This window comes from Lithobates pipiens, unplaced genomic scaffold (assembly GCF_037356315.1).
Source record: "Lithobates pipiens isolate NorthernLeopardFrog02 unplaced genomic scaffold, aLitPip1_a1.2 Scaffold_8, whole genome shotgun sequence".
In the NCBI taxonomy this organism is placed as follows: Eukaryota; Metazoa; Chordata; class Amphibia; order Anura; family Ranidae; genus Lithobates; species Lithobates pipiens.
The window spans coordinates 297214018-297239914 of record NW_027507903.1 but is presented as its reverse complement, the minus strand read 5'-3'; the positions used below and the strand labels follow the sequence as shown (position 1 = coordinate 297239914).

The 25897-nt window shown below is 43.3% G+C and overlaps 1 protein-coding gene across 4 annotated transcripts in view; it reads right to left on the bottom strand.

The window, feature by feature from the left end:
- DBN1 (drebrin 1) overlaps positions 1 to 25897 on the bottom strand; it is a 141754-nt gene that overhangs the window by 18691 nt on the left and 97166 nt on the right. For 2 of the 4 annotated variants that reach the window (XM_077472536.1, XM_077472537.1), the window contains exons 4-9: positions 17572 to 17646; positions 13351 to 13491; positions 13190 to 13267; positions 5675 to 5826; positions 799 to 862; positions 640 to 723 (exon numbers count right to left, since the gene is read on the bottom strand). In XM_077472536.1, the coding sequence (XP_077328662.1) occupies positions 640 to 723; positions 799 to 862; positions 5675 to 5826; positions 13190 to 13267; positions 13351 to 13491; positions 17572 to 17646 (594 nt within the window). The remainder of the gene's footprint in view (positions 1 to 639; positions 724 to 798; positions 863 to 5674; positions 5827 to 13189; positions 13268 to 13350; positions 13492 to 17571; positions 17647 to 25897) is intronic. The other 2 variants (XM_077472538.1, XM_077472539.1) reach the window with 1 other exon arrangement.

Here is a 25897-nt window from a genome sequence, read left to right as displayed (position 1 = left end):
AGCTCTTCTAAATGGCTTTCTTCTGGCAGGAGAAAGCAGTGTTAAAAACGTGCCAAAACCTATATTTTTCAAACGCATTTAGACACGTTCAGGCGCATCAAGCGTTTTGGCAAGCATCTATTTCAGTGGCCAGAATATTCATTTATTCAGTATAGCAATACATACAGTATCGCAACTAAGAAATACTGAAAATAAAATTCATAGGAATACATTTATCACATTGCATTTTATTTTCAGTATGTCTTAGTTGCTTTAATGCAGAGAGAGGAAACCTTTGAGAGGTGGAGATCTAACTGAACAACATGAAAGATCAAAGATCAGCTCTATTTGTTTTTTTAAAGAAATGAACTAGCAAGGCCTAACTAAATAGTAAAGAAAACCTAGAAAAAAAATATCTAATAATACAAATGTCACTGTAAAAATATAAACGTTCACTACCTTACAAGTGGATAGTGTCCGTGGAGCAGTGGACAGTGTGTGTGAAGGCAGTCAGTAGGGTAGGGGATGCAATCAGTAGGGAAGACAAAAACTAGCTAATCACAGGCCCATGTACACTGAAATCTGATTGGATGCTATGGATTCCTGTACTTTGCATGTCATCAACACTTTAAACTGTGATACTATCGGGTAAGAATTTACCTCCACTTCACTTTCTGTCCTCTTCTGCTCGACTGCCTCATCCTCATCTCTCTGGTCCATCTGGCAGGGTATAAACAGACAGTTCTATTAACAATAATAAAGCACTGCTGGCCACATACAGGAGATGAAAAAGGTGGGACACTCAAAAGACTGACTCACAAATATTGAGTTGCTCTGTAAGCGCTTTTTTGCCTCCTCTGCCTCTTCATCTTGAAGCTTCTTTCTGTCAGTAAAACAGACAACACAATATTATACTATTGTAAGATAAAACGATCCTCTAAAAAAAGTTCTAAGTGACCAGGTTTTATACAGTGCCTTGAAAATTTCCACATTTTGTCATGTTACAACCAAAAACGTAGATGTATTTTATTGGGATTTTATGTGATAGACTAACACAAAGTGGCACATAATTGTGAAAGGAAAATGATTAATGGCTTTCAAAATATTTCCAGCTCTGTCAGATTGTCTGAACAGAATTGTCAAGTCTTGCCACAGATTCTCAATTAGATTTAGGTCTGGACTTTGACTGGGATATTCTAACATATGAATATGCTTTGATCTAAACCATTCCATTGTAACTCTGGCTGCATGTTTCTGGTCATTGTCCGGCTGGAAGGTGAACCTCTGCCACAGTCTCAAGTCTTTTCTAAGATTGCCCTGTATTTGGCCCCATCCATCTTCCCATCAACTTTGACCAGCTTCCCTATCCCTGCTGAAGAAAAGCATCCCCACAACACGATGCTTCCACCACCATGTTTCACGGTGGGGATGGTATGTTCAGGGTGATGTGCAGTGTCCATTTACCGCCACACAGAACATTTTGTCTTTCAGCCAAAAAGTTAAATTTTGGTCTCATCTAACCAGGGCACCACCTTCCCCATGTTTACTGTGTCCTCCCCATGGCTTCTCGCAAACTGTAAACAGGAAATCTTATGGCTTATATTCAAACAATGACTTTCTACTTGCCACTCTTCCATAAAGGCCAGATTTGTGGAGTGCACAACTAATAGTTGTCCTGTGGACAGATTCTCCCACCTGAGCTGTGGATCTCTGGAACTCTTCCAGGGGTACCATGGGCCTGTTGGCTGCTTCTCTAATGCTCTACTTGCCCAGCCTGTCAGTTTAGGTGGACGGCCATGTCTTTGTAGGTTTGCAATTGTGCCAGACTCTTTCCATTTTCAAATGATGGATTCAACAGTGCTCCATGAGATGTTTAAAGCTTGGGATATTTTTTTTTTTTATAACCTAACCCTGCTTTAACAGCTTCAGCCCTGGAAGATTTTACCCCCTTCCTGACCAGAGCACTTTTTGCGATTTGGCACTGCATCGCTTTAACTGACAATTGCGTGGTCGTGCAACATGGTTCCCAAACAAAATTGACGTCGTCCTTTTTTTCCCCACAAATAGGGCTATCTTTTGGTGGTATTTGATCAGCACTGCGGTTTTTATTTTTTGCGCTATAAACAAAAAAAAGAGCCACAATGTTTTTTTGTTTTGTTTTTTCCCCCAAAACACATTTTGCTATAAATATCCCCAAAAATATATATATAAAAAAAAAATTTCCCCTCGGTTTAGGCCGATATGTATTCTTCTACATATTTTTGGGAAAAAAAAAAAAATCACAATAAACGTTTGTTGATTGGTTTGCGCAAAAGTTATAGCGTTTACAACATAGGGGATAGTTTTATGGCTTTTTTCTTTTTTACTAGTAATAGCGGTGATCTGCGATTTTTATCATGACTGCAACATTATGATGGACACGTCGGACACATTTTTGGGCCCACTGTCATTTATACAGCAATCAGTGCTATACAAATGGACTGTTTCCTGTGTAAATGACACTGCCAGTGAAGGGGTTAACCACTAGGGGGAAGGGTAAGGGTTAAGTGTGTCCTAGGGCGTGGCTACGTGAGACACGTCACTGATCTCTGCTCCCGATCACAGAGAGTAGAGATCAGCGACACGGTCACTAGGCAGAATGGGAAGATGCTCATTTACATTAGCATCTTCCAGTTCTTCCTCCCTGTGAGGCGATTGCAGGTATCGGACTCACGGAAGTCCCGGGTGCCACGAGCACTGCCGGCACGCATGCGATAGCACGGCGGCAAATTTAAAAGGGACGTACCTGTACGGCCATTCGCCAGTGTCCGTGCCATTCTGCCGATGTACCTCGGCGTGCGCCAGTTAAACTTCTCCACAGCTTTTTCCCTGACCTTTCTGGTGTGTTCCTTGGCCTTCATGATGCTGTCTGTTCACTAAGGCTGCTTTCACACTGGGGCGGTATTCAGGCGTTACAGCGCAAAAAATAGCGCCTGTGTAACGCCTGAAAAAAACCGGCCCCTTTAACTCCAGTGTGAAAGCCGGAGGGCTTTCACACTGGAGCGATGCGCTGGCAGGACGGTGAAAAAAGTCCTGCCAGCCGCATCTTTGCAGCGGTGAAGGAGCGGTGTATTCACCGCTCCTATACCGCTGCTACCCATTGAAATCAATGGGACACCGCGGCAATACCGCCGGCAAAGCGCCGCTGCAGCGGCGCTTTGCGGGCGGGTTTAACCCCTTTTCGGCCGCTAGCGGGGGTTAAAACCACCCCGCTAGCGCCCGCGCACCGCCGCTAAAACGACGGTAAAGCGCCGCTAAAAATAGCGGCGCTTTACCGCCGACGCTGCTCTCGCCCCAGTGTGAAAGCAGCCTTAGGTTCTCTAACAAACCTCTGAGGGCTTCACAGAACAGCTGTATTTATACTGAGACTAAAATTACACACAGGTAGACTTGATTTACTAATTAGGCGACTTCTGAAGGCAATTGGTTCCACTAAATTTTAGTTTGGGGTATCAGAGTAAAAGGGGGCTGAATACATGAAAGCGCACCGCACTTTTCCAATATTTCGTTGTTAAAAAAAATTGATAAAACTACATTTATCATTTTCCTTTCACTTAACAATTATGTGCCACTTTGTGTTGGTCTATCACATAAAATAAATTTATGTTTTTTGAAAAACTTTGGAAAATGTCTAGAGGTATGAATACTTTCAAGGCACTGTATAGAAACACACTAAATTAATTTAAAAAATGCCTTTTAAAAAAAAAAAAATCCTACCCAAAATATACTGACCCTTACCTTGACACTGGCCTAGATCAAGCTGTGATCTAGCTATTTTTTTCTTATTTTTTTTTAAATTTTATACACCTTTGCCTGTTTACATCCCTCTCTCCTTGCCAGGGGAGAAAGATGCAATGTACCTCTCTCTAGTCTAGAAGAAAAAAAAAAAAACACATGGGCAGGCTGCACAGTGACTGATCACTGTGGTGGCCAATTAGAGGCTATGATAGCAATCGGGAACAGGAAGTCCCAGATCCCGATCATTAGTGTGAGACCTGGGGTTCTCAATGAGAACCTGGTCTCTAGGCTGGGAATGATTTGTACAGAGTGCTTCCAGCACAAACAATGGTTTGTACAAGCCGCGGTAAGGGGTTAAAAAAAATCCAAATCCCCAGCCACTTCCGCTCCTCTATCCTGGGGCCCTAAGGCAGATGCCTAGGCAGCCTTAAGCTCATGCAGGCCCTGGTTCTCAGATTAGTGTCTCAAAGTACTGCACCCAGAAACAGCCAAATACTGAATGCAGAGAGAATTTTTCCCTCCCTTTCCTGATGGGAAGGCCCTGCAGCTCTGGTGAAAATCACGGCACTTCGGAGTACATGTTCTCACTGTCCCAAACTCAGCCGTAAAACAATGCTCAGTCCCTGTGTAATCAAAAGCCTGTCTGGGGCAGGTTACATGGCGACCAAGAGACTAACCTAGCGGAGTCGCAACAGTCAAGGCAAGTAAAGCACTGGGGTGGCTTAAAATGTTATTGTGAAATTAACCCTTTCACTGCCAGAGTTTTCTGGAGTCTTTATTGCACGTTTAAAAAACTACTTTAGGTCTGAAGCCAAAACATATTTTCCAAAAGCAGACACCCTAGAGCAGCCCTCAAAAATTCCACTCGCCTGCTCGTATTTTGCGAGTGGATTTTGAGGGCTGGCGAGCTATGGCTGCCTGGGAGCGGGGGAGGGGCTGTATTTGACGATGCGTGGCTGAAAACACACAGCTATTGAAATGAAAGCGGTTATGTTGCTGGCGCTCTGATCATCCAGGCGGCGGCTCTCCTCTCTCCCCCTGCACGGGCAGGCTGCATTGGTGGGCACGGGCAGGCTGCATCGGTGGACACGGATAAAGTTGTTAATATTTTTATAACCCAATTCTGCATAAAACATTTAAGTTTCCCTTTATGAGATAATTTATGAGGGTGTATTTAGGGGCGTAATTAGGGGCGTGGTAGGGGATGGGCGTGGCAACTGGTGGAAAGTAACCATTCAAGGCGTGGATAGTAGCTCAGGACTTGAAATTTTGAGCCCTGCCTTAGAGAATGAAACAGTTGTAATGCCACTTTTTAATGTCACACAATATTTAGTGCAATGGTTTATCAAGTACCAAATTCCATAAAAAAAAAAAAAAAAAACACAAACACACCAACATTAATTTTAAGGCATACAATTGCAAAAAATATTCCTCAATTTTTGATAAAAATATAAATGATGAGGTTGCATTGGGTAAATGGATACCCAGCACGTGAAGCCTTAAAACTGTGCATGTTCTTCAAACAGTAAACTTCAGTACCCTACATTTTTCATAGGCAACACTTTAAAACCACCTGTGAATAGTACTGAATCAAAGTACTGACGTGCGGGTACGGCAATTTGCGTGAAGTGGTTAATAAGACCTCAGGGGTTTATTAGAGCCTCAATGTCATACCTGACTTCAAACAAAGCCAACGGAGTGCAGATCGCAAGTTGCAGCCTGACCCAGAAGCGTAATTTTACATGTCACTTCTGGGTTCTTAGTAGGAAGGGGAGATCAGGGAACGGAGAACAATGTTTCATATACATCAGTGGCAGGAAAAGGGTCAATATATCAAATGTTGCCTACAATAGCCCTGTACTGGTGCAGTTAAAGCATCCATCTACATGCTAGGACAAGATGAGCAACTGCCAGTTACCTGTGTTCCTCTATTTGCTGCTCTCTTTCCTGGTAACGTTTCTCTCGCTCTTCTTGCTCTTTACGCTCCTGTTCCATGCGCTCTTGCTCAAAACGAAGCCTCTCCTCCACGGCTTTCTGCCTCTCCTCCTCCTTCCTTTCCTCTTCCTCTCTCTGACAAGCAGGAGACAGTAACAGTGGTTAGTGACCAGGAAATAACATGGCAATGAAAGTACAAAACAAAATGGAGAGCAAGCAGTGGAATGACCTATATCATACAACATACGGTATGCATATTATCTACCTGAAATACGCACTGGTACGTTAAAATAATTTACCCAATGTTTTAATGACCCAATTCCTAATTCCAGTGGTTTTGCACAGAGCAGCCCCGATCCTCCACTTCTCTGGTCCCTCGCTGGTGCTCTTGGCCCCTCCCTCCTGCTGAGGAGGCCAAGAGCAAGCAGCTTGCAATGGGGGCACCCTAGCAGGCTCATTTATGAGCCATGGCTCTGCCTGTCCATTCACACACAGAGCCATGGCTTGGCCCTAACCCCTCTCTCTCCTCATTGGCTGTGATTGACAGCAGCAGGAGAGCCCTTGGAGAGCCGAGGCACTCTTGCACATCGCTGTATCGAGATGGGGCTCAGGTAAGTAATAGTGGGGCATAGAATGTATAAACATTTTCTGAAAACAAAGGCCTGAGGGGGGAATAAATAAATATTGGTTGTTGCAATTTTAGGTTACACGATATTTGTGCATTTTTTTTTATTATTTTTTTATTTTTTAGAAAAATTACACTTTCATTTACTGCACACAAACAATATAATGCCCTATTGTTTTTCAACATCTATAAGATGAGGTTATGCTGATTAAATCGATACCCAACACGTCACGCTTTAAAATTACATGTGCCCGTGGAAAGATGACATACTACGGTACTTAAAATTGTTCATAAGCAATGCTTTACAAGCCCACTGGTTACCAGAGTTTAGAGTCGCTATAAATTATTGCTCTCACTGAGATGTTCATGGCAATACTGCACGTGTGGTGTGATTGCTGTTTACATGTGTGCCGGACCAGCGCACGCATTCACATTTGTGCATGAGCACAAGGGGATGGAGGTGCTTGCTTTTTTTTTTTTTTTTCATTTAAATGTATTTTTTTTTTTTTTACAGGATTTCTATTTTTTTTTTTTTTTTTATTTATTGCTATCACAAGGGATGACCCAGGTCTCGCCTCTACTCTCAAAAGCATCTGATCAAACCAAGATTGATTTGATCTGATGCTTTCACAACTGGTAATGGCTTGTAAAGCACAAACCGAAAGTGACTAAATGCTTGTCGCTTCTGTGCTTTCATAGACCATGGAGATGATCAAAGAAGGCTTGCACCAGAATACTAGGTTTGCTTGGATTATAGGAACTGGGGCTGCTATAGGTGACACTACACTGAGCTATATTCCCTGGCTACTCGTTTAGAGGCGACCATTACAGTACATTGGCTTGAACACAATTGGTTGATTTCCATACGCTAATAAAGTCTCACACACGTGGTACCCTCATACTCAGGGAGTAGCAGCAGAATCTGTTTTGGGGTGTGATTCTAAGTACGCCCATGCTGTGTGTGAGAAATATCTTATTAAAATTGCCAATTTTGCATTAAAAATAAAGTGTGTGTGTATAATATATTATATTATATATATATAGCCACATACATACAGTGCCTTGAAAACGTATTCAACCCTTTGGCATTTTGTTCGTGTTTTGTTGCCTCAAAACCTGGATTGTTTGAGGATTTGCATCATTTAATTTACAGAACATGCCCACAACTTTGAAGATTGTTTTTATTTTCATTGTGAAGCAAACAAATAGCACAAAATAACAGGAAAAAAAACAATGTGCATAACTATTCACCCCCCTAAAGTGAATACTTTGTAGAGCCACCTATCACAGTTCCAAGTCGCTTTGGATAAGTCTCTATGATCTTGCCACATCTTACCACTGGGATTTTTGCCCATTACTCCTTACCAAACTGCTCCAGCTCCTTTAAGTTGGATGGTTTGCACTTGTGAACAGCAATCTAAGTTTGACCACAGATTTTCTATTGGATTGAGGTCTGGGCTTTGACTAGGCCATGCCAACTTATTTACATGTTTCCCTTTAAACCACTCAAGTGTTGCTTTAGCAATGTGTTTGTGGTCTGTCTTGCTGGAAGGTGAACCTCTGTCCTCGTCTCAAATCACACAGAGTGGTACAGGTTTTGCTCAAGAATATCCCTGTATTTAGCACCATCCATCTTTCCCTCAACTCTGAGCAGTTTCCCAGTCCCGACTGCTGCAAAACATCCCCACAGCATGATGCTGCCACCACCATGTTTCACTGTGGGGATGGTGTTCTTTGGGTGATGTGATGTGTTGGGTTTGCGCCAGACATAGCGTTTTCTTTGATGGCCACAAGTTACATTTTAGCCTCATCAGACCAGAGCACCCTCTTCCATACATTTTGGGAATCTCCCAGATGCCTTTTCGCAAACTCAAAATGTGACAATTAGTTTTTTTCTGAAAGTAATGGCTTTTTCTGGCCACTCTGCCATAAAGCCCAACTCTATGGAATGTACGGCCTATTATCGTCCTATGTACAGATAATCCAGTCTCTGCTGTGGAACTCTGCAGGTCCTACAGGGTTACCTTAGGTCTCTGTGCTGCCTCTCTGATTAATGCCCTCCTTGCCCGGTCTGAGTTTTGGTGTGCGGCCGTCTCTTGGCAGGTTTGCTGTTGTGTCATGTTCTTTGCATTTGGTTATGATAGATTTGATGGTGCTCCTAGGGATCATCAAAGATTTGGATATTTTTTTTATAACCTAACCATGACTTGTACTTCTCAACATTTTCCCTTACTTGTTTGGAGAGTTTCTTGGTCTTCATGGCAGTGTTTGGTTAGTGGTGCCTCTTGCTTAGGTGCTGCAGCCTCTGGGGCCTTTCAAAAAAAGGTGTGTATATGTAATGACAGATCATGCGACACTTAGATTGCACACAGGTGGACATCATTTCACTAAATTATGTGACTGGTTGCACCAGAGATTTTTTATGGGCTTCATAATAAAGGGCATGAATACATACGCACATGCCAATTATCAGTTTATTTCAGAAAAATTGTTTTATGTATATATTTCTCAAATTTTACTTCATCAACTTACACTATTGTGATCCATCACATAGAACTCAGATTAAAAAAACATTGAACTAAAGGCTGTAATGTAACAAAATAGGTAAAAAGCCAAGGGGGTGAATACTTTTGCAAGGCACTGTATAGTTGCACATTTTCCAAAAGCTTGTGGTCATTTTGTGGGTTTGCTTAGCAAAATGTTTTCTTTCCAAAATGTGGTAATTTGTGGGTGTTTTCATTGTTCTGGTGCTCCAGGGAATCCAAAAATGCAGTAAGTAGTCAGGAAATTAGATGTGCCTGGAAGGCCTGAAGGTGCTCCTTGGATTGTGGGCCCCTCTATGCATCTACAGTAGGTTGTGAAAAAGTCTCACATATGTGGTATCTTTGGGGTGTAATTGTAAGTATGTCAATCCTGTGTGTGAGAAAAAACTTCTACAACTTTGTGAAAAAACAAAAAAAACATTTTATTTAATTCCACAAAATTTAATGACAGAAATTTACAACTTCAAAAAAAAACTCACTATGCCTCTTAATACATTGGACAGTCTACCTTTCAAAAGGAGGTAATTTGTACTGTCTTGGCATGTCACTACATCAGGATTGATCAATTTTCATATCGGTCTCAAAAAAATTATAAAAAAACTTAAATTTGGTACAGTGTTGCATGCCTGAGTAATTGGCATTCTAATTGTGACAGTGCTGAAAGCTGAAAATTGCCCTGGACTGGAAAGGGGGTGAAAGTGTCTGGATGTGTGGTTAAAATTAGTCACTGTTGATTGAGGGAGTGAAGTTCTGCTTTACATAGCCTACCAGTTCTCTTTTCCTGGATAATGGCTTCCGCAGCGTTTTACTTTTAACATTGTAAAGCCTACACCTCAATTTAATCAAGTGTCATTAGGGAACGATGAAAAATATTAAATAAATTAGTGGAAATACTTCTTACAGTAAACCTATACCTCTTCTCCCAGGCAAGGAAAATTGAAAAATGTTTAATTTAATAGTAACAGAATTACCGCAGCAGCAAAAGTAACAGTTCCGCACTTCCATTCCCCATAAATAAATTAAAAAGTAACAATCCGACAGACTGGGTCCCCTCCCCACAACAGGTGTGCAGACCTGGGTACTCCATTGCAGTGCTCTCAATAGTGGAGACCTGAGATATACAAGAACTTAAGTGATCCTACTCTAGTATTTATCAAAACTGTTCTGGGAGAAGATTCCACATCCACCGCAATGTCTTGATAGCAGAAGACACACTGTAACTTGGCACATGTTGACAAATTGAGCCTGACATTTCAAATACACCAAGTAATATAGCCCCATTACAAGAGCCACTAGTTACCAGGTGCTAAAGCATGCATGAAGAAATGTCATTACATTTTATACAATACTGCAATTGCCAGAGCTGCCCTGAGTGATACGATCATGTAGGAGAGTTCTGTATGAGTAGGTCAGCATCCGAGTGAATATACAAGAATATTTAACGAACAGTGTGACATTTAAACTAGAACACCAAATGAAACACACTAATGCAAAGCATTTTCTTTTAGTTTTCGAGAGGGTCCAGGCTTGGAATGGTGGTGTTTTTACATACATTTTTTGTTGCTGTAGATGTGCTATACAGAGATCATGTGGGCATCACAGTGGCTGCCACCTAACAGCACTAGGGTTGTTGGTTTGAATCCCAACCATGGCACTACCTGCATGGAGTTTGCATGATCTCACTGTGCCTGCGTGGATTTCCTCCAGGTACTCTGGTTTCCTCCCACACTCCAAAGACATGCTAAATAGGTTAATTGACTCCTGTCTAAATTGGCCCCGATATATGAATAAATGTGGGTTAAGCTGGTCATACATGGATTGAATCTCACTTCAGCAGGGACCATCCAAGATTCGATCAATGTATAGGCAGGCTGGTTATACTAAAGTCGATCGATGGATCAACTTCAATACAACCAGCCTGTCGGATTTTTGGTATGCAATTACTGCCTGCGGCGCTAGCAGTAATCACTGAGCTGTGCCAACCGAGAAGGCTCCCTGTGACACCCATCCCCGCCAGCAGGACACACCATTTCATTTATTTATTTCAGGTACTTCTATAGCGCTGTCAACGTATGCAGCACTTCCCATATATATTGCATATTTACACAAACACTTTCCCCAATCAACACTGTGTTAATGGGGGAAATTAAGTGGTTTTCTTTCCTGCAATCCCATGGTGGCAGACAGGACTTAAAATTACTGTAAAGGCTAGTTTTTTTTCCTATAAAAAAAAACCAAACACATTATACCTACCTGCTCTGTTGCAGTGGATTTGCACAGAGCAGCCCAGATCCTCCTCTTCTAGGATCCCTCTTCTGTGATCCTGGCCCCTCCCTTCTGTCCACGTACAGCGGTCCGTGCATGTGAAACCGTGGGAGTGTGCCCAGGGGCCCCGCGGACTCGATGTCCGCCGGCAACTCGCGATCGTGGTACACAGAGGCAGAACAGGGATCTGCCTATGTAAATACAGCAGATCCCCATTCTGACAGGGGGCATTTTAGAGATCTGCTGTTCCCAGTGATCTGGAACAGCGATTTCGGTCATGTCCATGGCAGCCCATCCTCCCTACAGTTATAACACCCAGTGAACAGTTAACCCCTTGATCGCTCCCCCCCCCAGTGTTAACCCCTTCCCTGTCAGTGTCATTTATACATTGATCAGTGCATTTTTATAGCACTGATCAATGTAATAATGTCACTGGTCCCCAAAAAGCGTCATAGGGCCAGATTTGTCCGCTGCAATGCCGCAGTCCCATTACAAATCGCAGATCGCCGCTATTACTAGCAAAAACATTAAAAAACGTAAATATAAAAGTCCATAAATCTATCCCCTATTTTGTAGATGCTATAAAACTTTTGTGCAAACAAATATACGCTCATTGCGATTTTTTTTTACCAGAAATATGTAGAATACATATTGGCCTAAACTGATGAATAAATTCTTTTTTTTATATATATATATATATATATATATATATATATATATATATATATATATAAATCTCTTTTTTGCATATGTAAACATTGTCTTTTTTTTTTTTTTAAATTGTCCCTCTTTTGTTTATATTTACCCAAGCCCTGTGTTTCCCACAACGAGGACGAGCACACCAGCTCCAGTGTCCCATGTCTTCATTGGATAGATTGATAGCAGAGCAGCGATTGGCTCCCGCTGCTGTCAATCAATTCCAATGACGTGGCTGTCGGGGCAGAGTCCGGCTTTCTGTGTCAATAGACATAGAAGCAGGACAAGGGAGCGCACAGGCACGGGTGTCCCCAAGAAGAGTACTTCTCTGAAGAGGCACTCGTGAAGAGGAGGAGCCAGTAGCGCCACTGAGGGACCCAAGTAGAGTAGGATCGGGGCCACTCTGTGCAAAACCAACTACACATTGGAGGCAAGTATGTGTATATTTTTAAAAACCCTGAAACTTTATAACCCCTGTAAGACACTAGCACAAAACTGAAGACTCATGGAGTGGGGCAGGGTTATAACGGAGGTGTCCAGGGGCCACGTCCTCAAAAGCTTTGCCAGTGTCCAATCACCTGAATGTATAAGCTTATAACTCAGGGTCTCTTGCCATGGCTTTGCTTGTTCCCTGTGCTGTAGAATTAAGGTAGCATATTTTTCAAGTAAGCTTCTATTGGGTTGTCAAAAAAACAAAACAAGAAAAACTATGGTTTGTTTCTCTATTACAATGCTGATGTTATGTTATAAAATGAAACTGTATGCTGTGACCATCGATCTTCTTTAACATGTGCCCCACTGATTTATCTGAAAAGTGATAGAATAGACCCAATTGAAATTCCTATATCCACTAGATGACAAATTAAAGTGGTTTTAAAGGCTCAAGATGTTTTACCTTCATGCATTGTGTGTATGAAGGTAAAAAACCTCTGTGCAGCAGTCCGCCCAGCCCCCCCCCCCCCCTCCCCAATACTAACGGAGCCCAAAATCATGATCCAGTGATTTGCATGAGAGCCTTGGCTCTCTGGGGACAATCGCAGCTAGTGAGCAAATGGAGGGAGGGGGCGGGGTTGATTTTCAGCTGTTTGAGTCAATGGACAGAGTCTTGGCTCGGGTATGAGCCTAACTGGGTGCCCCCATTGCAAGCAGCTTGTTCTGGGGGCACTTGACAGACTGGAGGAGACAAGAGCACTGGCGATGGACCTGGGAAGGAGGAGGATCGGGGCCGCTCTATCCAAACCACTGCATGGAGCAGGTGAGCATGACCTGTTTTTTATTTTAAAAAAAATAAAAAAATTGAATAATCCAAGGGTCAACATTTTCATTCATAAAAAGACAAAGGTAAATTGAAGTAAAAAAACTGGTTTACTTTTGCTTGCTCCCAGAACTGTTCCCTGTTGAGCCGTTTCATTTCCACGGCAGCGTCGGTCTTCTGGTAATTGGTTCCCTGTGGAGGAGTTAAAATGTGACATTTCTAGTTGCGATACACCCACACACAAGTGCACATTGTGCATGCAGCCCTCTACTCACCACAGAATCAGTATCTTCCCGGAGCTGCAGTCGCTGCAGAACTGGGCTAGCAAGATGCCCAGAACCATTGGATAGACGTTGGCCTATAGCCATAGGATCTATATCCTCCACGCTGCTTGCATTCACTGTGACATCAACCCCCTAAAATACAAAAAGTAATGGTAGGTTAAATATACTAACAATCAAGGGGCTCTTCTTGGAAAAATAAATACCACAAAGAAGATGACACATACAAAGTCCGTAAAGCAGATACAGTATAAATCCTGCTCACAACAATCAAGCAGGAGGTAGTGTAGGCAAAAACAAAGCACAATGCGTGGAATTTGCCTACTGGAGAAGACAGAATCTGGAACAACTATGCATAACAGTGACAACAATACAACAGCATTGGGAGCTGGTGGTTCAAAGTTGTCACCCTAGAACAGGAAGTCAAAGTCTCTGCAAAAACTGGCATGAGCCATCAGGTGATTACAAGAAAGCAAAGAAAAATTAACCGTTAGGCCTCATACACACGGACGTTGTAAAAAAAACGGCCTGTTAAGCTAGTTACGTTTGGAAAAAAATCAGCGTAAAAACTGGATTTTATTAGCTTTTTGATCTGGCATCAATGCACGTTTAACAGCGTTTGTAAGCGTTAATGCTAAGGAGCGTTTTAAAAAAAATATATATCCCATCACATTATAAACATTTTTACAGCTCAAAAACGCTGACGCAAAAAAACGTCGGTATAGCTTTAATGCGCGTTAAAGCGGGAGTCCACCGGGAGTTCCGCCGTTTTTTTTTTTAAAAGCCAGCAGCTACAAATACTGCAGCTGCTGACTTTTAAAATAAGGACACTTACCCGCCCAGCGCGCCCACGATGTCGGCACCCGAAGCCGATCTCTCGATCGTCTCTCGGGTGCTGCCGCCGCCATCTTGGGTATGGGAATCAGGAAGTGGAGCCTTTCAGCTTCATTTCCCGGTTCCCTACTGCGCATGCGCGAGTCGCGCTGCGCAATAAGGATAGTCCCGCTGCCTCTGGAATCTGTGTGTTTCCCAGCAGGCAGCGGGGGACTTTCGGAAAGGGGCGTAGATCTACGCCCCTTTCCGCAGATAGCTATGCCGGAAGTGGGTGCAGATACCTGTACTGTACAGGTACCTGCACCCCCCTCCCCCCTGAAAGGTGCCAATTGTGGCGCCGGAGGGGGGGAGGATTCCAATGAGCGGAAGGTCCACTTTAGGGTGGACCTCCGCTTTAATGCGCATTAGCGTCAAAACTGCTCAAACGCTGGAGCCTCCGAAGGCGCTGGTCCTTGGTTTTTTTTGGAGCTTAAAAACGGCCATGCTCGTTACAGCTCAAAAACGCTATGGTGTGTATGAGCCCATTGAATAACATGGAGTTGCCTTCTTAAGCAGCAAAAAAAGCTCAAAAAAGCCTCTAAAAACGTCAGTGTGTATGAGGCCTAAGGGTCAATAGTAAGTTGCAGCTATATAGCCAAAAAAAAAAAAACGTAAGGTTTACAAATTAGGTATCAAATTTAGCACACAGAAAAAAAAAAAAAAAAAAAAAAACATGCAATTGCACATTCCAAGACTTTACTTTTTAACAAGATCATTTGCACTTTTGACATTTGTGACTTAAGAGTGGCAGAATCACAGAGGGCTTTTTAATACGACAAAGATTGTGAGTGAAAATGTCTGTGAAGCAGATTTATAAATCAGTGAATGTTATATGCACCAAACATTCACTGAAGTGGAATCAATAGCCAATTTAAGAGAGATGTATAGAGTACAGAAAAAAAGAAAACATACATACTCTCCTCTATGCCTAAGCATCGGTGTGAGGCTTCAGCTTTCCCACATTAGCTCCAAGACCGAGAACTGAGATCACATGACTGCTCAGATCTCAGACTGCTCAGAGTGGAGAGTAGGGACGGTAAGTCACCGGTCTCTGCTTTGCTCCTCCAGCGCTTACTGCAACGTCAGGTTGGAAAGGGGGCAGGCGCAGCGAGCCCCGACTCAGCTGCATGCTGAGAGGGGGCCAGCTGTTAAGCAGCTGGGTGGATCCAAACAATATGGTCAGGATCCTTCCAGACCCTAGAGCAGGCTTTCTCAACCTTTTAACTCTAGAGGAATCCCAAAAAATGATTTTCATATGTCGAGGAACCCCTACTAAAATCAAATTATCAGGGCTCAATAGAAACAATGCTCCCGAGTCCTGATATTGGTGGAGTTGATACTGGAAGAATGTCCCCCTTAAATTGGTGTTCAGAACGCCACCCTTGAAGACAGCTGAAAAAAAATATTTGGTGTCATGCTGCTGGCTTTGCCAAGTGGTGGTGAACCTTGAACTCTGTAGGCATTATCAAATAGATGGTTCATCAGCCACTGCTCAAGGAACTCCTAGCAACGTCTGGAGGAACCCTGGTCGAGAATGGCTGGCCTAGAGCAACTTTGATGTCAGCCAACAGTGGGCTTTATGGTGTTATTTCAAACTGATCTGTATGTTTAACGGGGGGGATCAGTAAAACTATGTACACAAAGCTCAGGGAGCTGGCAGTAAACAACCTGGTAGTTGATTTAACATACAGTGGCTTCAAAAAGTATTCACACCCCTTGAAATTTTTCACATTTTGTCATGTTACAACCAAAAATGTAAATGTAATGTAATTAGTAGTGGCACATAATTGTGAAGTGGAAGGAAAACGATAAATTGTTCTCAAAAAACTTAAAAAAAAATTAAACATGTGAAAAGTGTGGTATGCATTTGTAGTCAGCCCCCTTTACTCTGATACCCCTTAACTAAGATCTAGTGGAACTAATTGCCTTCAGAAGTCACCTGATTAGTGTCCACCTGTGTGCAATTTAATCTCTGTATAAATACAGCTATTCTATGAAGCCCTCAGAGGTTTGTTAGAGAACCTTAGTGAACAAGCAGCATCAGGAAGGCCAAGGAACACACCAGACAGGTCAGGGATAAAGTTGTGGAGAAGTTTAAAGCAGGGTTGGGTTATACAAAAATACCTCAAACTTTGACCATCTCACAGAGCACTGTTTAATGAATCCACCATCCAAAAATGGAAAGAGTATGGAAAAACTTCAAACATACCAAGACATGGCCATCCACCTACACTGACAGGCCAGGCAAGGAGAGCATTAATGCAAGAGGCAGCCAAGAGGCCCATGGTAATTCTGGAGGCGTTGCAGAGATCCACAGATCATGTGAGAGAATCTGTCTACAGGACAACGATTAGTCATGCACTCCACAAATCTGGCCTTTATGGAAGAGTAGCAAAAAGAAAGCCATGGTTGAAAAAAGCTATAAGTCATCCCATTTTCAGTTTGCAAGAAGCCATGTGGGGGACACAGCAAACATGTGGAACAGGATGCTCTGATCAGAGGAGAACAAAATTGAACTTTTTTGGCCTAAAAGCAAAAAAACGTTACGTTACGTGTGTCAGAAAACGAACACTGCACATTACGCTGAACACACTATCCCCACTGTAAAACACGGTGGTGACATCATGTTGTGGGGATGCTTTTCTTCAGCAGGGACAGGGAAGCTGGTCAGAGTTGATGGGAAGAAGGATGGAGTCAAATACAGGGCAATCTTAGAAGAAAACATGTTAGAGTCTGCAAAAGACTTGCGACTGGGGAGGAGGTTCATCTTCTAGCAGTGCAACGACCCTAAACATACAGCCAGAGCTACAATGGAATGTTTTAGATCAAAGCATATTCATGTGTTAGAATGATCTAGTCAAACTCCAGACCTAAATCCAATTGAGAATCTGTGGCAAGACTTGAAAATTGCTGTTCACAGATGCTCTCCATCCAGTCTGGTAGAGCTTCAGCTATTTTGCAAAGAAGAACGGGCAAAAACGTCACTCTAGATGTGCTAAGCTGGTAGAGACAATTGCAGTGAAAAGTGGTACAAAGTATTGACTCAGGGAGGGTGAAAATAAATGCAATATCACTTTTTCTTCCATTTCACAATTATGTGCCACTTTGTGTTGGTCCATCACATAAAATCCCAATAAAATACATTTACATTTTTGGTTGTAACATGACAAATTGTGGAAAATGTCAAGGGGTATGAATACTTTTTCAAGGCACTGTACACTTTTACAAGCTTCATTGAGATTGTATTTGTCAAACAGTCTATTTGGTCCCATGGATGTTACATGTAAGTTACAGTGACAATGAGCAGTTCAGTTCATCAAGTATACAAATAATAATTGTCACCTGGAAAAAGTCTGCAACTTGTGCTACATGACTGGCACAAGCACATTTTCTGGCATCTGGAACATCTTCACCAACCTAAGAAATGAAGAACATATATTAGCCCACAACAGATCATTGTCAAAATGTACACAACGTAGTATTCTGCTACAAGGTGGTTTTGTATGGTGCGAGTATACTCTCCATAATGTTTTCAAAACCTACAGTACAGCACCTTCTGGCATAATCTTGTATAGCTGAATCACCTATGTTTTTATTTCAGCAAGACTGAAATTCAGTAATGCGAGTATCCCTATGACCCTAAATCTTTTGCAATCACACAGCTCTATAATCTCACCTAATACAAATAGGTATAATCCATATGAAAAGACATGAATATTCCCCATTTGGTTTCTTGAAGAGCTGAACAACAAGGCAATTTGATGAGCGCAGCCTGCAGTGCATATTTTTCCCATAGGTGAAAACCACTGTTGCATTACAGCTTTGACTATTCATTAAAATGTGTCCCCTTAAACCACGATCCTTACTTTTGACAATGCTTCTACCATGGGCTCTACACATTACTCTCTTGAGAAGCTACCTTTACAGGCGCTATATAATAGAATGTTTATTATGTTTATTAATACTACTTTGTCCAGCCTAGATAGCAGGACAAACCGACCATTGGATGCACATTCCCAACACCTCACAAACAAGCATTCTACTAAACTAGAAACTTGCCTAACCACATAATGCAGCAACTGGTTGAGCTCAGAGCTCTGTGAGAGAGCCGTCTGCAAGTGCAGTTAGGGAAACAGAGTGCTAGGTTTTGAGGTGCTGGGGCTCAGCATCCAGCAGGATGGAGAGGGGGCGCCAATAGTAATCCTGGACTCTGACCTCTCCTTCAGCCCCCATATCCAATCACTGGCTAAATCCTGCCGCCTTCGCCTCTGCAATAATCGCCAGAATGCGAATGCAACCCTTCCTGACTAATGACACCACAAAGAAACTCATTCACTCCTTGATTATTTCCCGGCTTGACTACTGCAACTCTCTCCTTAATGGCCTACCCTTATGCAGGCTATCCCCCCTTCAGTCTATTATGAATGCTGCTGCTAGACTAATACACCTCCCTAATTGTTCCGTGACTGCTGCCCCTCTCTGCCAATCCCTTCACTGGCTTCCCCTACCCCACCGTGTAAAATTCAAAATGCTAACCATAACATACAAAGCCATCCACAACATCGCTCCCATCTACATCACCAACCTCATCTGCAGATATCACCCAAATCATCCCCTTCGCTCCTCCCAGGACCTCCTGCTCTCTAGCTACCTCCGTAATGCCTCCCATGATTGCCTTCAGGACATCTCCAGAGTCACTCCCATCCTCTGGAACTCCCTGCCCCAGTCTGTTCGATCAGCCCCTACCCTGTCCACCTTTAGGAGATCCCTGAAAACTAAAAATTTATTCAGGGAAGCCTATTCCACACCCACCTAACAACTGTCCCAGAGCCACCCCCATCAAATCATTCTCTGCAGCTATTACCTTTTGTACCACCACCCCCTCCGTTTAGAATGTAAGCTCTACAAGCAGGACCCTACTTTTGTAGTGAACTGTATTGTAATTGTAAACATTGTATACATTGTAAAGCTTTACGTAAACTGTTGTTGCTATATAAATCATGTATAATAATAAAAACAGTAGAAGCAGCCTTTAAAGTAAGGATAATTAAAAAAAATAAAAAAAAATAAAAAAAGTTATCAAAAAGGTGAACTAACCCTTTAAAACAAGCCCCTACCCCCAGAGCCACATCTCCCAAGAGCCTTTTACACACACACACACACACACACACACACACACACACACACACACACACACACACACACACACACAGCCTGTGAGAGGGTCTGCAAGCTGAGACAAGGCAGCAAGCTCTGTTTAGCTGCCAAAGAAATTGATTAATGCATGTGAAGTAGGAGAGAAGGGTGGAATTCTGTAGTCCAGCAAGCATTGCTGACAATGCTGCTTCGGATTTCAGTGTAGCAACAGTACTGTGTTGTCATCTGAAAACAGGAATTTTTGTAAACCTCCATGCAGTATTTGTACATATAGGTACTGTAAATATCTCCTAAACGTTTAGGAGATAATTACTGTATACTGCGCTGATAATGTTATCGGCACATGCACTCGGAAGGAACGGCCGCTCTGTGATGTTTCTTCAGGAACAAGTACCGTGACTGGAGGCCCCCGCATGCATGCTGCTCCAGCCAGTCACACAGCCTGAGTCCGCAGCCCCCGGAAGGAAGACAGTCGAAAATGGATGCAGCCTGCAGCGGGAATTAGCAGGCATAATTCGCAGGCAAGTACTCATAATGTGCTAGTATGCGATGCATACTAGCACATTATGCCTTTACTTTGCAGGGAAAGGGGGAAACTATTTATTTTTTTTGGAAGAGTTTACTTCCTCTTTAAGAGCACATTGGATTTCTGTAAATAAACAGATATTCTGTGCATGCAGCATTTTAAAAGGGTATGAAAGACAGAAATGTGAATGTACTTTTTAGTTTATTTTTTTTATGTTGAACAGACACCTTCTTTGAAAGACTGAAGGGACCTGTGATAAACATATTACAAGCAGCAACATCAGATTTCTCAAAGCTGTCACCACTAGGGGGAAACATTGCTACCATAAACTCAAATGTGCAAGCCTGTATCATCCCCAATGTTTTTATTTATTTTTTTTTTTTTTTAAAGAAATGTCAGATGCGATAAGACAGCCATTCAATGTAAAAGTTGTCAAAGCAAAAATAAAATTAGGCTTTATAATCCAAACATTTGTGAAGAGATGAGATCTAAAAATATACTAGGAGAGCAATGAATTTAGTGCAGTAGGTCTAAGTCTACACACCCTTGTTAAAATGTCAGGTTTCTGTGATGTAAAAAATATGAGACAAAGATAAAGCATGTCAGAATTTTTTCCACCTTTACCTATAAACTGTATAACTCAATTGAAAAACAAACTGAAATCTTTTAGAAGGGGGTGGGGGGGGGGGGGGGGGGGACTAATGTGAAAAATACGTGTGCACTCCCTCTTATAACTGGGGAGTTCAGAATTAAGCAATCACATTCAAATCAATGTTAAATAGCGGTCAGTACACACCTGCCTCATTTAAAGTGCCTCCGATTGACCCCAAATAGTTAGAGCTGTTCTAGTAGGTCTTTCCTGACAATTTCTTAGTCTCATCCTACAGCAAAAGCCATGAGCTTACAAAGCATCAGGGGGATCTAATTTTTCAAAAGTTATCAGGGTACAAAAGATTTTTCAAAGCATTGGATATACCAGGGAACACAGTAAATACAGTCATCACATGGAGAAAATATGGCACAACAGTGACATTACCAAGAACTGGAGAGCCCTCCAAAATTGATTAAAAGACAAGAAGAAAACTGGTCAGGGAGGCTGCCAAGAGGCCTACAGCAACATTAAATGAGCTATATAGAATATATAAGGAGTGGCAGGAATATCTGGAAAGTACTGGCTGTGTGGTACATGTCACAATAATTTACCGTATTCTTCATATGTCAGGGCTATGGGGTAGAGCGGCAAGATGGAAGCATTTTCATACGAAGAAAAACATCCAAGCCCCACTACATTTTGCAAAAACACATCTGAGGTCTCCCAAAATCATGAGGGAAAATGTGTTCTGGTTCTGAAACCAAGGTTGAACTTTTTGTCCATGATTCCAAAAGATACGTTTGGCGCAAAAACAACACTGCACATCACCAAAAGCACACCATACCCACAGTGAAGCATGGTGGTGGCAGCATCATGCTTTGTTTGTTTTTCTTCAGCTGGAACAGGGGCCTTAGTCAAGGAACAGGGAATAGGGAATTATGTACAGTTAAAAATACCAGTCAATATTGGCACAAAACCTTCAGGCTTCTGCTACAAAGTTGAACTTCATCTTTCAGAATGACAACGAACCAAAGCATACATCCAAATCAAAAAGGAATGGCCTCACCAGAAGAAGATTAAAGTTTTGGAATGGCCCAGCCAGAGCTCAGACCTGAATCCGATTGAAAATCTGTGGGGTGATCTGAAGAGGGCTGTGCACAGGAGATGCCCTCACAATCTGACAGCTTTGGAGTGCTTTTGCAAAGAAGAGTGGGTAACTATTGCCATGTCTAAATGTGCCATGCTGATAGACTCATACCCAAAATGACTGAGTGCTGTAATAAAATCAAAAGGTGATTTAACAAAGTATTCGTTTTAAGGGTGTGCACACTTATGCAACCATATTACAGATTTTTTTGTTTTAATGTCCCTCAACCTAAAAGATTTCAGTTTGTAGTTCAACCGAGTTGTACAGTTTATAGGTCACATTAAAAAAAGGTGGAAAAAGTATCTTTGTCTAATTTTTTTACATTTTAACAGGAGTGTGTAGACTTTTCCACTGTATATGATAGAAAGTTAAATGGTCACTATAATACCCCATACACACTATTGGATTTTCTGCAGATTTTTGTCTTCAGATTTACCAAAACCATATAATATGGAGGGCAAACCTTAAGAGTTTCAATTTGTATGCAATCAGGCAGGCCATTGCACGACATGGTTTTGGTAAATCTGAAGAAAATCTAATAGTGTGTATGGGGTCTGTCACAACCTAACCTTGTATGGTCAAGAAATCACTGCACAGGGTATCAGTCAGACAAGCTGAAAAATGTTAAGCCTATTCCTCTGTTCCCTGATGAGTAAGAATGAGCTCTGGCATGTTCGCACACTCCACATGCAGAGCCTGCCAGGAATGTGCCGATGTACTGGCTCCTTTCCTGACCGCAGACCCCCAACAAGCGTACTGTGACTTGGCCCCGGAATCAGCATGCGATTATAAGCTCCTGCCGGCAGAAATCCTAGCAAGGCTGGAAGTGACAGTCACTTTAAGGGCAAACCGAGTCCATGGCTGGCGCTTTGACAAGGCTAAGCCTGCCCGTGCGTAGCTCTACCACCTGATGCACTTGTTCCAAGATTGGCTGAAACCTGAGGAAAAGACACCCACTCAGATTGTGGAAAGAGTCGCACTCGATCGTTTCCTGCATGGACTACCTAAGGAGCTCCATCGATGGGTGGCTCAGTCCGAGCCTCAGTCACTGGATGAGATGTCTACAGCTGTTGAGCGCTACAGTTGTGCGGAAAAGTTCCAGGAGAGTCCCTCTGTCACAAGAGATCTGGCCCATTTCAAAGAAGTGCGTTCCAACACCAGTGTGCCTCCCGGTGATCACATAGTGGCTACTCGGAGGGATAATACAACTACCAAGAGCACCAAAGGACCTAAGCTTCCAGGGAACCGACAGGGGGAACCCTGTGAGGTTCGCTGTTGGTCCTGCCATCAACTGGGCCATCTGGCGGCCCACTGCCCAAGTCGGGAAGAACCAGTGGAGTGTGACATGGGTCGCCGTCGCTCCATGTATATCCATGCATTATGTGCTGCAACCAACCTAAAACCACGAGTGTGTGGTGCGGGTCAATGGACAGGAGGTGGTAGCACTCCTCGACTCTGGGAGTTCCGTTACCCTGCTCCGATCGGACGTGTTGCCAAGAAAGCTGGTACAAAGGGAACAGGTTGGGGGTCATCTGTGTGCATGGTGATGTTAAAAACTATCCGGTGGCACGTGTGACCCTGTGTACACCAGCAGGAACAGCTAAACTAAAAGTGGGGGTGGTCCCGGGACTACCTCACGATTTACTAATCGGGCGAGACTGCCCCATGTTTTGGGACTTGCATGAGCAAAGGCTCAAAGGTTTGGGGGTTTCCCCCAAAAAGCAATAACCCACAGAGGTGGGGAATAATACCGTGTTGCAGGAGGTTGTTACTAAGGATCAGTACCAGGTTGCTGAACCTGCAGAAAGTGAGCCCGGCCCCCTGGAGGTGTTTGCGGGATTGGAAGCGGAAAGTACCTCCTCTGAGCCAGACATGTCAGATCTTGGGGGCTCCCGGGAAGATTTCCTTAGTGCTCAGATGAGGGACCCCACTTTGATTCCCGCCAGGCTACAGTCTTAAACGGTGAACCACAGCATCCTGGGGCGGATGTGAAGTTCCCCCATTTTGCTGTGACTCATGACTTGTTGTACCGAGTAACTAAGGTCAATCAAGAAGTGTTGGAACAACTGGTGGCACCCAAACCTTTTAGGTCCAAGGTGTTGAATTTGGCTCATAGTCATGTACTTGGGGGTCACCTTGGAGCGATTAAAACTCAGGAACGGATTTTACAGCGTTTTTTTTTGGCCCGGTGTATATCGAGAAATTAAGGACTACTGTGAGTCTTGCCCTACCTGTCAAAGAACCGCTCCAATACCCCATTTTCGCAGTCCGCTGGTACCGCTTCCAATTATCGAGGTTCCCTTTGATCACATAGCCATGGACTTGGAGGGTCCGTTACCCAAGTCAGCTAGGGGACACCAATACATTTTAGTTGTCCTGAACTATGCCACCAGGTATCCGGAAGCGGTCCCTTTAAGAAATTGCTCCTCCAAGGTCATAGCACGGGAGTGGTTTCAGATGTTCATGAGAACAGGGCTGCGATTCGAGATCTTGACAGACCAAGGTACCCCGTTCATGTCAAAAGTGATGAAGGAACTCTAACCTGTTTAAAATTAAACACTTACGGACTTCAGTGTATCACCCACAAACTGATGGGTTAGTGGAGCGGTTCAACAAAACCTTAAAGGGAATATTAAAGAAAGCAGTTGAGGAGGATGGTCAGGATTGGGACTGTTTGCTGCCTCCCTTGTTGTTTGCCATAAGAGAGGTAACCCAGGCCTCCACGGGGTTCTCCCCCTTTGAGCTGGTTTATGGGAGTCACCCCAGTGGACTACTGGATATAATGAAAGACGTGGGAACAAGAAGCTTCCCCGTATGGGAGTGTGGTCGAACACAGGTCTCAAATGCAGGACCGAATAACAAAAGTTATGCCCATAGTACAGGAACATTTGCAGGCTGTGCAAAACGCCCAGAGTCGGATATACAACCGATCTGCCAAGATTAGAGAGTTTAAACCTGGGGATCGGGTGCTGGTCTTAGTGCCTACCATCGAAAATAAGTTTCTCGCCAAGTGGCAAGAACCCTTTATAGTTGCCCTTGCCCACCCTCTCAACTATCTCAAAGTCCATCAGCCCAAACGTAAACCCTACCAGATTTACCACGTCAACTTGATCAAACCATGGAAAGATAGACCGGTTTTGACAGTCAGTCTGAAAGTCCCAGAAGATCCTGATGCTCAGATTAAGAAGGTAGAGATTGCAGAGGCTCTCTCCTCTTCTCAAAAACAGGAGTCCTTGGAATTTTTGCAGAGGAATCGAGACATTTTTTCAAACCTACCGGGCCTAACCTCAGTAATAGAACATAATGTCATTACAGACCCTGGCGTTTGAGTAAACCTCAAACCCTACCGCATACCCGAAGCTCGCCGGAATATTGTCTCGGCCGAGCTTAAGAGCATGTTGGACCTTGGGGTCATTGAGGAGTCTTCAAGTAGCTGGTCTAGTCCTATAGTCCTTGTACCCAAGCTGAATGGACCCTGGCGGTTCTGCAATGACTTTCATAAGTTAAATGAAGTCTCCAAGCCAGACGCGTATCCCATGCCCAGGGTCGATGAATTAATCGAGAGATTGGGACCGGCCAAGTACATCACTCTTGACTTGACCAAGGGATACTGGCAGATCCCACTTTCCCCAGAGGCTAAAGAAAAAAAACTGCATTTGCCACACCCGAGGGCTTATGGCAGTATGCCCGAATGCCATTTGGGTTACATGGGGCCCCAGCCACTTTCCAGAGGGCCATGGACTTCGTCCTGAGACCTCATAAGGATTTCTCAGGAGCCTATCTTGATGACATTGTCATCTTTAGTAAGGACTGGGGGAGTCACTTACCGAAGGTCCAGTTGGTCTTGGATGCCCTCCGAAGGGCGGGGTTCCGAGTGAACCCGGAAAAGAGTAAAGGTTGGGTTGGAGGAGGCCCGCTACCTGGAGTATGTTGTCGGCAGGGGTGTGATTAAGCCCCAACTAAACAAGGTGGAGGCTATTCACTCACATAGAAACAAGTGCGTTCTTTCCTTGGCATTGTGGGCTATTATAGCAGGTTTATCCCCAACTTTGCCAGTCTAGCAGCACCTCTGACTGATCTCACCAAGTGAAAGAATGCAACTGTTGTTCAGTGGAGAGCAGAAGCAGCGTTCTGCTGATTGAAGCAAGCTTTGTGCCAGAAACCAGTGTTGGTAGCTCCCAACTTCCAAAAAGAATTCCTGGTACAAACAGATGCCTCATAATTGGGTCTAGGTGCAGTACTGTCC